This window comes from Myotis myotis, unplaced genomic scaffold, assembly GCF_014108235.1.
Source record: "Myotis myotis isolate mMyoMyo1 unplaced genomic scaffold, mMyoMyo1.p scaffold_m19_p_3, whole genome shotgun sequence".
Classification (NCBI taxonomy): Eukaryota; Metazoa; Chordata; class Mammalia; order Chiroptera; family Vespertilionidae; genus Myotis; species Myotis myotis.
The window spans coordinates 169,304,865-169,318,911 of record NW_023416335.1 but is presented as its reverse complement, the minus strand read 5'-3'; the positions used below and the strand labels follow the sequence as shown (position 1 = coordinate 169,318,911).

The following is a 14,047-nucleotide window of genomic DNA, read 5'->3' as shown; positions in this document are numbered from 1 at the left end:
CTGAACATATTCTTGGGATGGCTCTTCATTTTTTAAAAACATCAATTCCACCAAAAATCTCTAACTTATAGTTCATATAGATGTTTTCATATATCTTCTGTGGAAGTGAATTGCTAAGTATTTTAATTTATTTATAATAAAATATTGAATCTCTACTGTGTAGACAACACTGATAGTTGCCATGAGAGATTCAGAATAAAGTAATATAGTTTCCATCATTAAGCGAAGAATATGATTGAGTAAAAAGTAAGGCTTTGTGTCTGGACAGATGTGCACTGTGCTAAAAAGTTTCTGCCATTATATAAAACTAGAGAGCCGATGCATGAAATTTGTGCAAGGGGCTCGGCCCATGCCTGCTAAGCTTCGTCGGGAAGGACGTCTGGTCTAATTAGCATATTATGCTTTTATTATTCTAGATGATTTTTAAAATGGTGATGCTTCACAAGGTTGTTGTAAAGATTAAATTACGTCCTGATGTAAAGTGCCTCTCAGTATGGGGCATAAAATCGAAACTAAGCAAGTACTTGTTTTTACTCAAATAACCATCTTGGAGAGCAGGTAAGATGGATGTTCAAAATCCTAATCACATACCAGGTAGAAAACAATAAGTGATGTAAGAAAGGAAAACAATACATGAAGAATTTAAAATAAAATATTCCCAACAGAATCGTCCAGGAAATATTTATTGAGGAGGTCACAATGAGTTATTACTTGAGAGAAAGTCAAGCATTTATAGTGTAGAATAATATAAGGTTGAGAAAGAATGGTATATAAGAGGAGACTAATTAACCATGACACCCCATCATCTTTCCTACCACTGGATTATCTGAAATAAACTGAGTCTATTTAGAAATTAAGTGGTGAAATTTCTGAATTTCGTAATTGTACCATGGTTATGCAAGAGAATATCTTTTTTAAGTACATACTAAAGTATTATGGAATAAAAGTTCATGCGATAATCAACAACTCTCAAATTAAGACTATGTGGATAGATAAGTTTGTGTATAAGTATACTATCCTATCTAATAAAAGAGAAACATGGTAATTAGCGTACGACCGCTACCCTTCCCATTGGCTAATAAGGGCAATATGCAAATTAACTGCCAGCCAAGATGGCGGCCAGCAGCCAGGCAGCTTGAAACTAACATGGGGCTTGCTTGCTTCAGTGATGGAGGACTCCAATGTTCCCCTCCTGCCGCTGCAGGCCTCTGAGCTACAACTCTAAGCAACTATGTAACAAATATAGAAGCTAAACAAAACCCCAGGAACCTGCTTTAGTCCGCCGGGCTGCAGCCAGCAGGATCGCAACATTGTAAGCAAAGGCCAGAAACCTACTTTCAAGCAGCGGAGGCCAAAGAGCTGGAGCCAAGCCTCAAAGCTAAAGCTGGCCCAGAATAAAAAAAATAAAAATAAAAAAAGGAGCGGTTGGGAGCTTCAGTCACCCTCAGCCTGAAAACAGCCCTCAGCCCCTCACCCAGACTGGCCAGGCACCCCAGTGGGGACCCCCAGCCTGAAGGATGTGTGACCAGCTGCAAACAGCCATCATCCTCTCACCCAGGCTGGCCAGGCACCCCAGTGGGGACCCCCACCCTGATCCAGGACACCCTTCAAAGCAAACCAGCCGGCACCCACCCATGCACCAGGCCTCTACCCTATATAGTAAAAGGGTAATATGCCTCCCAGCACCGGGATCAGCGGAGCTGCGAGGCCTCCCGGCACCGGGATCAGCGTGACAGGGGGCAGCGCCCAAACCCCCTGATCGCCCTGCAGCTCTGTGTGTGACAGGGGGCGGGGCCACAACCTCCCTATCCACCCTGCTCTGTTCGTGACAGGGGAAGGCGCCCCAACCCCCTGATCAGCCCTGCTCTGTGTGTGACAGGGTGCGGCGCCCCAACCCCCCCCCCATGGGCCCTGCTCTGTGTGTGACGGGGTAGAGCCATAACCTCCCCATTGGCCCTGCCCTGAGTGTGAGAGTGGCGGCGCCCCAACCCCCTGATCGGCCCTGCTCTGTGCGTGACAGAGGGCAGCGCCCCAACCCCCTGATTGGCCCTGCTCTGTGCATGACAGGGGTGGCGCCACAACCTCCCCATCGACCCTGCCTTGAATGTGACTGAGGGTGGCATCACAACCTCCCGATTGCCCTGCTCTGTGCATGACAGGGGGAGGCGCCCCAACTCCCCTATCAGCCCTGCTCTGAGCCCGACCAGGGGCTGCACCTAGGGATTGGGCCTGCCCTCTGCCACCCGGGAGCAGGCCTAAGCCAGCAGGTCATTATCTCCTGTGGGATCCCAGACTGTGAGAGGGCACAGGCCGGGCTGAGGGACCCCCCTCCCCGCCGAGTGCACAAATTTTTGTGCACCGCGCCTCTAGTCCTATATAATAACCTACATAATAAAAGCCTAAAATGCTAAGTGTCTGGTCATCCAGTGACCGGTCGACTGTTCAACCAATCAAAGCATAATATGCTAATGATATGCTAAGGTTGCTCAACCACTCGCTATGATGTGTACTGACCACCAGGGGCAGTCAGCCGGTCGACCAATCACTATGATGTGTACTGACCACCAGGGAGAAGATGCTCTGACTGGTAGGCTAGCTTGCTGCTGGGGCCCAGCAGATCGGGACTGAGCAAGATGGGCCAATCACACCCTGGAGCCCTCCCGTGGCCCCTTTCCTGCCCCAATCATGCACTGGTGGGGTCTCTCTGCTTGGCCTGTGCCCTCTCACAATCTGGGAACCCTCAGGGGATGTCAGAGAGCCGGTTTCGGCCCAATCCCACAGGCCACTCCCCTCGTGAGGGCACCAGACACAGGGCTCATGGCTGGGGAGCGCTCCTGCAGTACGAGCCTCTCCCAGTCTGGACTGATTTGGCATGAGCCCACGGCAGGCACAATGGGGCTGGGATGACCGGGAGTGGCAGGTAGAAGCTGCAGGCAGTGTTGGACTGTGGGTTTCAGTCCGATCCCCGCAGGCCCCCCTGAGAGACCCCACACGTGCACGAATTCGTGCATCGGGCCTCAAGTACACATATAAAAAAAGAGAATGATGTAGCAAATGTGACAAAATGTTAAATTCGTGATTCCAGCTAAAAGACATATGGTAGCTATTTATACTATTCTTGCAATTTTTTGTAAGCTTTAAATTATGTCAACATTTATAGGTAAAGTTTAAAAATGTGAAGGTGAATTATGGACATTTTGATAAATGAAAGCTGGATTTGTGCCAGCCAACTCACACTATAAGAAATAATAGAAACTCAGATCTATAAGAAAGAATAAAGAGGGAAAGAAATTTTAAAAGACACTTGAGAAGCAAAAATTTGTATGAAAATATACTCGGAGTTTGTAACACTTGACATATATTGTGATTGATAGGTTAAGGGTATATATATATATATATATATATATATATATATATATATATATATATTCCTGGGGCAAACAAATAACTATATGTAATAGATATAGTATACTTTCTTGCCCATTATATATGAATACAGTGGTAACCCTTGTTTGAATTGAAGCTTGTAAAGGTATTGCAAGTTTCTGTCAGCCTCCTGCCCATGTTCCTTTTGCCGTCAGAAGGGTGAACGGCTGTTTCCACCCCAACTGCAATAATTTCAATTAAAAATTCCATAGAATTTATGAAGTAATTTTAGATTCACAGACATTTTTAGTGAAGGATTCTTAAAGGAAAATGAAAACATGGTGTTAATGTATAACAAATATTTTTTATTATTTAAATGTTTATAAATTTAAAGATTTTAATTATGAATGAAAACATTTATAGCAAATGTTACACATTTCATATTAATGTTTGTAACTGATTTAAGGCACATAGTGCAAAATACTTTATTTCTGATACAGAGATCCCTAAATGTTTAGCCACATTGGCACAAAATTGCTTTAGTACCTTATATGGTACAATATACCTCTAATAAATGTTTGGGGGAAAACTTTGTGGGTAAAATTAATCTATTATTAACTGATAAAATTCTATTAGTAGATTCAGTTTTGTTTTACAGAGTAGGTTTCCATATAAAAATATTATTTGTCTATGATTAGTTTAAAAACCACATTATTATATAATACACAATTATCCACCTGAAAAAATTTAATACCTGAGAATTTGTCCAAGGATAGTTAATTTTTACTATGTTTATGTTCTGGCTTTGAGAAATCTTAGGTATAAAATAACATGAACATCTCTTAACATGAACATCTCTAATAAAAATTTTGCACATGTAAAAATAATTTTGTTTATTGAATCTTCAAAATTTCAATAATTCTCACTTCTGTATTTGTTTAATAAAATACAGTATAAACTTTGAGAAAATAGCTTTTTAAGAGTAGATATATACATGTGAGAGTTATAAAGACATAGAGAGCGTACACATTAAATTAGAGGTAGGTGTTTTAAAATTCTACTATATTATACCTTCTTTTGTATTATACCCACAAAAGTTATTTAGTATTTAACCCAAGCACACATTTTTAGGATTTTTAAAATTTGAAGCACCATAATTGACAATTAAAGGAATATAAAACAAGGTATCTATGCTGTATCAGTAAGTATAATGGCTATGTACTTTTTCAAAGTAACTATTGATTTACTACTTTTCACCTGACATGAAATAATGTTCATGGTAGTTTTAAATAAGTTCATTTTCCACTTAACAAGTAGAGCAAACATTTCATTGTACAGTAGAATACTGAGTAGAGGTTTGCATGTATGTCTATAGGTTTAACTGTGGTTGAGTCCAAGCTGTTAACTGCAATATTATCTTGGTCTAATTCATCCAGACATCCCTGTATATTCCACCATAAATAAGTACTTCTATAAAAAATATCCTGATTAGAGTTATATACCTATTAAGTTGAAGGCCTTGAAAAAATTAAGTGGGGATTTGACTCCCTGGTGAGCACCCTAAACAAAGTCACAGACCTTTTGGACACGGAAATCTCAGGAAGGGAAGATGAAAGAAATGAGCACCGGTTATTGGCAGGTTCAAAGACTATCTCCTCTTTGGGACACACTTCTCACTTCTGAATGCTCAGATCACTTGAATCGGGAGGCCAGTCGTCAGGTGAGGAACACACTTTCCACAAAACCCTCCACATCTGCCGTAGACTTTGGTTCCATCCTGAAAATAGAAAGAGGCAGAAATACAGGAGAATCTAATAGACGCACAAGACAGAAAAAGCCAATTAGCCAAGGTTTCCTGTGACAATCACACTTGAGGTAAATGCCATGTCAGGATTGGTGGTTAGGGCCATGAGATAACCCACCTGAGATGCATATTAGCTTCTTGATTAGTATATACCACACTATAATTTAGATGACTCATCTCAATCCACATATTTTTCATCCAGGCATCTATTTGCTTTAGTGAGTTTAAGATTTTCATCGACTAAATAAAAGTTATTTGTAGAAATACAGCCTGAAGAAAGGTATAGAAGGGGGTGGGGGGAAATTGGACTGAAAGCTGTAATTAGAACTTTTTTTTTTCCTTTTTAGTAAAGCAAAGCCATTCACAGAGGAATGATGGTCAGAGGTGGGTGAAAGGCAGGGTCAGGACAAAGACAGATGTTATTTCTAGACTGCCTTCCATCTTTAAGTCCAAAAGTCAAAAAACTGAAAACATTTTGATTGGATGAGGCAAAAATAGTTTAAACTCCTGGAATTTTTGGAAAGGTATAGGTAAAGGTATTTTGTTGTTTTTGTGGTTTTTCTTTTAACCTAAAGAAGGAGGTTTCCTGGAACATTTTGGGATGGATGTTTAGAGATCAGGGGTTTTCGAAATTGACTTTTGTTTCAGAAGATTTTTTAACTCTTAAGAATCTGAGTAAGCAGAAAAGAAGGGACTGGCAGTAAAAATTCTAATTTACATGTGTTCCTATCCCAGATTAAGTAAAAACCTAACCTTGGTTAAATCTATTGTGTTTGCATTCCCATAAGTATATTTGGGTTTCAGTTTCACATCAGATTTCAGGAAAGACCTTCATGTGTAACATTTTGATGAAGGTAGACATTCTCAGTTAATTAATCTTTAGAATAGAATTAAATAGAAGCAAAAGGAATGAATGTATGAGATATTCATATCTACTGGTGATGTCAGCCAGAGTTCAGTCTTCATGTTTAACCAAAAAATATTTAAAAGATGGATAAATAAGGTCAGAATATTTCATTGAGCTCAATTGCTCAGAATATATTTTAATTAACTTATTCCCATTCTTCTACCAAAATGGATTAGACCTAAATATGCCAAATGCAAATAGCTCTTTATTTTAAATATGTTTTAAAAGCCTACTGCTTACCAATATGCAGAACAAAAATTTAATTCTTTATTAATGAAAACAATTTCATTCTTCAGAAATAGAATGTTTAAACTCTATAGTATCAAAAAATTGAATTTTCTTTATAAATATTCATAAAAGTAGGAGCATAAAAGAACTCATTCTTATCAAAAGAAAGCAATCAAAACAGTGGGCAGGGGCTATTAATGGTGTTAATTTATGTACAATACAGGTAGGAACAGTTATAATGTAGATGCTAGTTTACTGTGTAGAGAGTCATGCTAAGACATGGTAATTCTAATAGGAACCACCTCCTAAAGTGTATGTGCTAGTACATCGTACCAGCAGCAAAATTAAATGGGTTCTATTTTAGAGAATGTACAGGGTGGGGCAAAAGTAGGTGTACAGTTGTGGGTACATGAAACAGTTTATTTTTGTATTATTTTTCATCCAAACAACCGTAAATCTACTTTTGGCCCATGGTGAATGTGTTAGAGGTGAATGCAAATAACATTGTTTTCTAGATAGAGGAAAATATGTATAAAACCATAAAAATAGACTTAAAGAAAGCACTATAGAGGTTATGTTGTTAAATGACAAATGGCTGTAGCACCATCCCATCACTAAATCAAAGCAGTGATATAAATAAACCAAAAACTTACCTCTCACTCTGAAATATTAAAACCTACAAACCATTAAAGTTAAAAGCACTACCTCTTTCTGAAGTACCTGCCTTTCAAGTCATTAGCCCTAAACTTGAGCTGGATAAAATCTATATGCCCTGACATTATTATTTCATGCTCAGATATCTGTAGCCTGTACAAGAATTTATATGTTTATATAAAACCTACTTATGTACATACATAAAAATGAACCCTATCCCATAAATTTCATAAATTAATGTTAGATTCCATGATATGCAACAATGCAGTCACCAACCTCATATACTAGTAACTCTACACTGAGGTAGAGGCCCTTTCATGCAAGTACACCGCATAGATGTATTTCAGAAAGGCCTCCCGGCCCAGCAGGACTTACTTGTGATCTGTGGATGACGACAGAGGCGTAACTGCCCTGAGCCAGCCACTTGGCAGTGCTGGATATCTTCATCCCAGTTCCTGCCAAGTTAATGCTGAACCGCCCCTGGATGTAAACAAAACAAAATAAAAATAGATGAACATTATCAGATATTCAAGGATGCTCTTGATTGGAAACACCTGAATGTGAATTATATAAGGGCTTTCTAAGGGTTTTCCTTTATAAAATGAAAGAATATTAACACAACCTTGCTCTAAAGAAAATGAACCAGCTAAAAAACAAATTTAAGCCGAAACCGGTTTGGCTCAGTGGATAAAGCGTCGGCCTGCGGACTGAGAGGTCCCAGGTTCGATTCCGGTCAAAGGCATGTACCTGGGTTGCGGGCACATCCCCAGTAGGGGGTGTGCAGGAGGCAGCTGATCGATGTTTCTCTCTCATCGATGTTTCTAACTCTCTATCTCTCTCCCTTCCTCTCTGTAAAAGATCAATAAAATATATTTTAAAAAAAAACAAATTTAAATTGAGACAAGTGAGTTAATACCGCATAATGTTGTTTGTGCACAAGTAAATCTGTCCAACCCTCGGACTCTAAGACATGACAGAGAGAGCCAGTGTTCCTGCAGCAACAGGCCAGTCCTGGCAGTGGGACGGGCACCAGACTGGACCATTTCTCCAGGTGCAGTTTCTGACCTCTAGTTGCTAACTTCCCCGATAAGTTGCGCCTGGTTTGACGAATGTTCTGTTACTGTGCCTTTGGTGTTAAGAATATTAGGCCCTAACCCACCACACAAAACAACTGAATGTGGTATTATTGTCCCAGCTATTACGTCCTTTGTAAGTACCCCAAGTGTATGTGGAGGTGATGCCACACGATTTACACATGTGGTGTGTGAGCCCCCTAGTGGCTGTATGATCTAATTCTTTTCAAGAAACAGAACCAATGAAGTCAAAATATTTCAGACTATCTCCATTAATATTTAAACTTTAATTGAGAAAATGCATAAAATTTGTCACATTTACATGATCTTGCAATACAGAATTATACACTGAAAAGTAGTACTTAACGCTAAGTACTACTGCTGCCAATGTTCAATACACATACAGATATTAAGACATTCTGGGGTCACATCACAATATCCCGTGGATAAGACTCATGAATCTTAAGCAAGACTAAAAACACACTGGGGGTTATATTATGTGAATGAAAGGCTAAATGCGTTTTAAATATATGTATAATATGAATTAATACTATTGCTAAAAAACAAATACATATAAATTACTTCATTGATTTAGTTTTCTAAGCAATCTTCTTTAAAAACCAAAATAGAGATTCAAATACATTTTAATACAATGATAACATGGAGAATTTCTCCATAACAGAAATTATTTGATTTAATAATTTCCAAAGAAAACTTATTTCATAACCATATTATTTCACTTATATGTGGAATAAAAAAAAACCAACAAACTCATAGAAACAGAACAAACTAACGGTTGCCAGATATAAAAAGAGTAATAAGGATGTAAGGTACAGCATAGGAAATAGTAAAATTGTAAATGCTAGGTATGATGTCAGATGAGAATTGGACTTATCGGTGATCACAATGTAAGTTATATAAACATCTAATGGCTCTGTTGTGCACCTGAAACTACTATAATATGGTGCATCAACTGAATGTACAAAATAAAAAATATTAAAGAAGTAGAATTCTGATAGCCAATTCAAAAGAACCAGGAATTTAAGAATGTGAAATATTTGCCTTTGAGTAATTGGCTCCACCAAAGAAAAAAGTAGTTACGGATATAAGCTAGAGGAGAAATATACAGGTAGATGCAAGTTTTACTTTGTTTCACTTCTTTGATGTGTTGGTCCATGTGTGCTCATTACATCATTGTTTTACAATTTCAAAATGTGTATGTATTTTATTGCAAATGGGATCTAGACCTATACATGTAATGTAAATTGATTTGTAAAAATATCGTATTGATTTTAGAGAGGAAGATAGAGATAGAACATCAATAATGAGAGACAATCATTGACTAGCTGCCTCCTGCACTCCCCCTACTGGGGATCAAGTCCACAGCCCAGGCACATGCTCTTGACTGGAGTGGAACCCGGGACCCTTCAGTCCGCAAGCTGACGCTCTATCCACTAAGCCAAACCAGCTAAAGCATGAATAATTGATTTTAAAAATTTATAAGGAATGACAAAAACTAAAAGTTACACAAATTTTTAAAAAGAATAAAGTTGAAGGACCCACACTGCCTTATTTTAATGCTCATTATAAAGGTATTATAACCAAGACAGTGCTAACGAGAAGAGAGAGATGTAGATCAATGTAAGATAATAGAGAGTCCAGAAATAGATACTTATAAATATGTCAATTGATATTTGACAAAAGTGGAAAGACAATTAATTGTATTTTCAACAAATGGTGTTAGGATAATTGGATGTCTATATTCAAAAACCCTCTCGGATTTCAAAATCAATCACAGGTCTAAATGTAAAACAAAATATAGAAAAAAAAATCTCTGTAACTTTGAGTTAATCAAAAAGTTCTTAAATATGATACTAAATACATAACCCATAAAGAAGATATAATAAATTTGACTTTATTAAAATTTAAATTTTCTTCTTTGAAAGACACTTAAGAGAAAGAAAATATAAGACTCAGATTAAGAGAAAATATTTGCAAATGTCATATCCAACAAAAGACTTGTATCATGAATTATAAAAACCTCTCAAAATTAAGCAATCTGATTTTTAAAATGAACAAAAGACATGAACACACACTTCACCAAGGAGGATATAAAGATGGCAAACAAACACAAGAAATACGCTTAACACCATTAGTTAACAAAGAAATGCAAATTAAAACCACAAGGAGATACCACTGAAGACGGGGAAACAAAAAACTTGGCAATACTAAGTGCTGACAAGGAAGCAAAGCAGCAGGCACTTTAGTCTTTGCTGCTGGGAATACAAAATGGTACAGCTACTCTATAAAAGTGTTTCAATTTACTTTAAAGTTAAACATACACATACCATATAACCCTACAATCCTACTCATAGGTGTGTACCCTAGAGAAATAAAAATGTATGTTCAAAAACCTGTACACAAATGTGCATATCGGGTGTATTCATAATCTCCAAAACTGTTAACCCATTTTCTTCCAGTGGATGAGTGGACAAACTGTGGGACAACTATACAATGTCCATATAATGGAATAGTTCTCAGCAATTAAAGAGGAATAAATTATTGATAACATGCAACAACACAGATGGATAGCAAAGACATTATGTTGAGTGAAGGATACCAATCCCAAAAAGTTACATACTGTAGGATTCTATTTCTATGACATTTGTGTGACATTTTAGAAAAGGGAAAACTATAGCAACAGAGTTTACCAGGAGTAAGGTGGGAGGGAACTGTTCTATATTGTGATTATGGTGATGGTAACATGAATCTGTACATACTAGTATGTTAAAACTGTATACCAAAAAAAGGCAATTTTATTGCACATTATTAAAAATGTATTTAATGCGAATGGATATGACATCTATTTAAAGAAAAATATTTTCCAATTGGATTGCAAACAAAACCCAACTACACACTATGTGATAGACACTTAAAGCAAAGAGATTCACAAAATAAAAACAACCTAATAATGGGAAATTTTAATATATCACTTTTAGTAACAAAACAGATCTAGTAGCAAAAAGAATGAGAAAGGAGATCTAAATAATATAATTAAAAGGTTAGATCTACACTCTGATAATAAAGAATACAGGTTCAAAATACTTTACAATGGGTTCTGAATACTCAAAATGAATGCTGGCCATGATCCACCGGCATTGGCTGAATATGGTTCTCTTGCTCTTATGTAATCAATATTAATTACAAAACAGCTAAAAAGATACACTTTTTAAAATTTTTGTGGTTCTGTAAAAAGTACCACTTTATTTCGCTTCTGATATATGTATTCTAATGTCACACCACACTCCTTAAACTTCATCTTATATTGCAATGTGGCAAAGTTTATTTTCCCTAAAGAGTGCCATATGTGTCCCTTCTCTTTTTAGCATTCATGTCCTGGGGTACCCTGTCATATGCAAACACAAAGGATGTGGTTTTGATGAATCTCAAACAGAATAACTTCTTTCTGTGACATCAAACATCTGGAGAGTATCCATGCAAATGCTGTGTAACTCAACACAGAATCTGGTTTATATATTTGACAGAACATCTCTAAGAATGTAGGGCAGTGTGTATTTTTTGTAACAGTAACCTCAGGCAGTTGAATAAAGACTGAATGAGTATAGCTCCTTTTGGCAGCTTATATCTTTGCCCAATAATGTCTAATTTTGAAACTGAGTTTTGTATTCCACAAATGGCTAGAGAACTATGTGAGGGAAGCATCTGACCTTGATGGGCAGAGAGTATTTTATTGTACTGGTTCTGCCTCTGACTTTCTCAATAACATTGGAAAGGTTGTTAACATGGAGTGTTGTGTTTCTCCAACTATAAACTAGCATTACGTAGTTTACAACTATTTAACTTTCTCAAGATATTGTAGGGGGGAAATGCAGTTACATGAAAGTTGGAAAAATAGCAGTAGAAATTAATGGGCATTGCTGTCTTATTTTAAAACCAGATTGTGCTAATACCTCTTATTCAGATTCCATGCTCATTAAGAAATATTGTTGATAATAATTAGTTTTCTGTTATTTCCTATAAGGAAAGTTCACTAATGGAGAATGAATACTCTCCATTTAAGAGGGTCACAATGGAAGTGTTATTTTTAAAAATCCATATGTGAGGGAAAAGGTTGTTTAGAATTCTAGACGTTTTATATTACCCTCCTTGACTTTAGAACAGGTATCCAAAGGACACAGTATCAGACTTCAGAAAGGGGAGTTCAAAGGGGAAGGACAGTCCTGGGAAAAGAACTGAATGGAAGATGTAGATCAGGGAGTCCCCAGCTGGGTGGAAGACCAGTATGACTGAAGTAAGGAAGGAGAAAAATGAACATGAGTATGGCTAACTAGCCTCATAGATTAAATGAGATTCCTCTGAAAAGTTAGCTACCTTTAAAAAGATAGCCAGTTAAATAACCAGAGATGATAAAAATTATAAGATACAATAACCATTTAAAGTCTCTGGAAATTGTCCTAAGGTTACATAATAGAGAAATATTTATGCCAAAAAAAAATCTATGAACTCTAGGTAAGAACAGTGAGGCTCTGTGATATTTGAACAATGAGCCATCCTCTCCTCCCCCTACCTCAACAAAGTGAGAGTTATACCCTTGATGGGTGCAGCGAAGAACACAGGATTTTGTTTACCCCAGATTCCTATTAGAAGTGCATTTTCACCATGAGAAAGCAAGCCACCAGCACTTCCCATATCATCCAGCTCTGTGCTACAGAAGATATAGTATAGGCAAGAGTGGCTGAGAGTCTGAGCTCCCTTCTGTCACTCAGTCCTTACCCACAGTACAGAAAAGCTACCTCTAGGCAGGGCAGTCCAAAAGCACAAGGCCTGAGTCATCCCCACTCAAGTAACTCTTAGGGAATTAATTGTTAGGGAAGTGGTTCCATGCTGAGGACAAGCTAAGAATATAGGAGTTACTGTGACCTAGTAGCCTGATTATAGAGTGGGGATGTTAACCCTGAGAAGTGGGCCAGATCTCTACATACACAGAATTGGTGTGTTCCAACCACAGTGGAATGAAAGTAAAAATCAGTAACGGAAGGAAATTTGGGAAATTCATGAATAACCAATGGGTCAAAGAAGATATAAGTGATAATAGAAAATATGAATGAAAATAAACACACAGCATATCAAAACTTCAAGGATGCAGTGAAAGAACTGAAATTGTGTAGCTGTAAATCCCTATATTAAAAGAACTGTCAACAGACTTTATGACAGACTAAATGCTTTCCCCCTAAAATCATAAACAAGACAGGATGTCCACTCTCACTACTTCTATTCAACACTGTATTGGAGTTTTAGTTAAAGCAATGAGGTAAGACAAAGAAATAAAAGGCATCCAGATTGCAAAGAAAAGAGTAAAACTATCTTAATTTCTTAATAACATTACTGTGTATATAGAAAATCCTAAGGAATCCAATAAAAAACTATTACAATTAAACAATGAGTTCAGCAAGGTTGTAGTATTCCAGATTGATTTATAAAAATATAGGCAAAGATTAGTGATTTGTGCCTCAGATTTGGGGGGCGGGGTCTCTTTATGGGAACCCTCCCAGTCAAAAGCCTTCTTTATCTTGAGCTGGAATCTGCTGCCCTACTAACATCTCCTGAAGTGACACACACTGACCTGTTTCATGGATCTCTTTAATTATTTAAAGACAGTTATAACGTTCTACTCCTTTCCTGGTCACCCTTTTCATTTTCCTTATGTGACATGATTTAAACCCTCTTTTGCCCCCCTGGTTTCCACCTCCTACTCTTAGAGTAAAAATTTACTTTTCCCAACAGAAATTTAAAAATAAATATAATATTTCATTGACAAGTACAAATGACATTTTGGTCTCAATATTTTTTTTTGGTACCTTATGATTATATTAGGTTGTTTAGAAATCATTCCATGTTCTACATGAGTTATAATGAACTTATGGTGCTTGAATAAACACCTGTCTTTCATAGGACATTGCCAAGTTCAATTTGCATTTCTGGACCCAAGACATA

At 37.3% G+C, this 14,047-nt stretch overlaps 1 protein-coding gene across 1 annotated transcript in view; it reads right to left on the bottom strand.

Annotated features, from left to right (window-relative positions):
• Nucleotides 1-3,830: 3,830 nt before the first annotated feature.
• The window catches only part of ADAMTS20 (ADAM metallopeptidase with thrombospondin type 1 motif 20), a 169,909-nt gene continuing 159,692 nt past the window's right edge, over nt 3,831-14,047 (bottom strand). Inside the window, exons 38-39 of the mRNA XM_036301604.1 lie at nt 7,335-7,439; nt 3,831-5,143 (exon numbers count right to left, since the gene is read on the bottom strand). Of these exons, the coding sequence (XP_036157497.1) occupies nt 5,054-5,143; nt 7,335-7,439 (195 nt within the window). The 3' untranslated portion in view covers nt 3,831-5,053. The remainder of the gene's footprint in view (nt 5,144-7,334; nt 7,440-14,047) is intronic.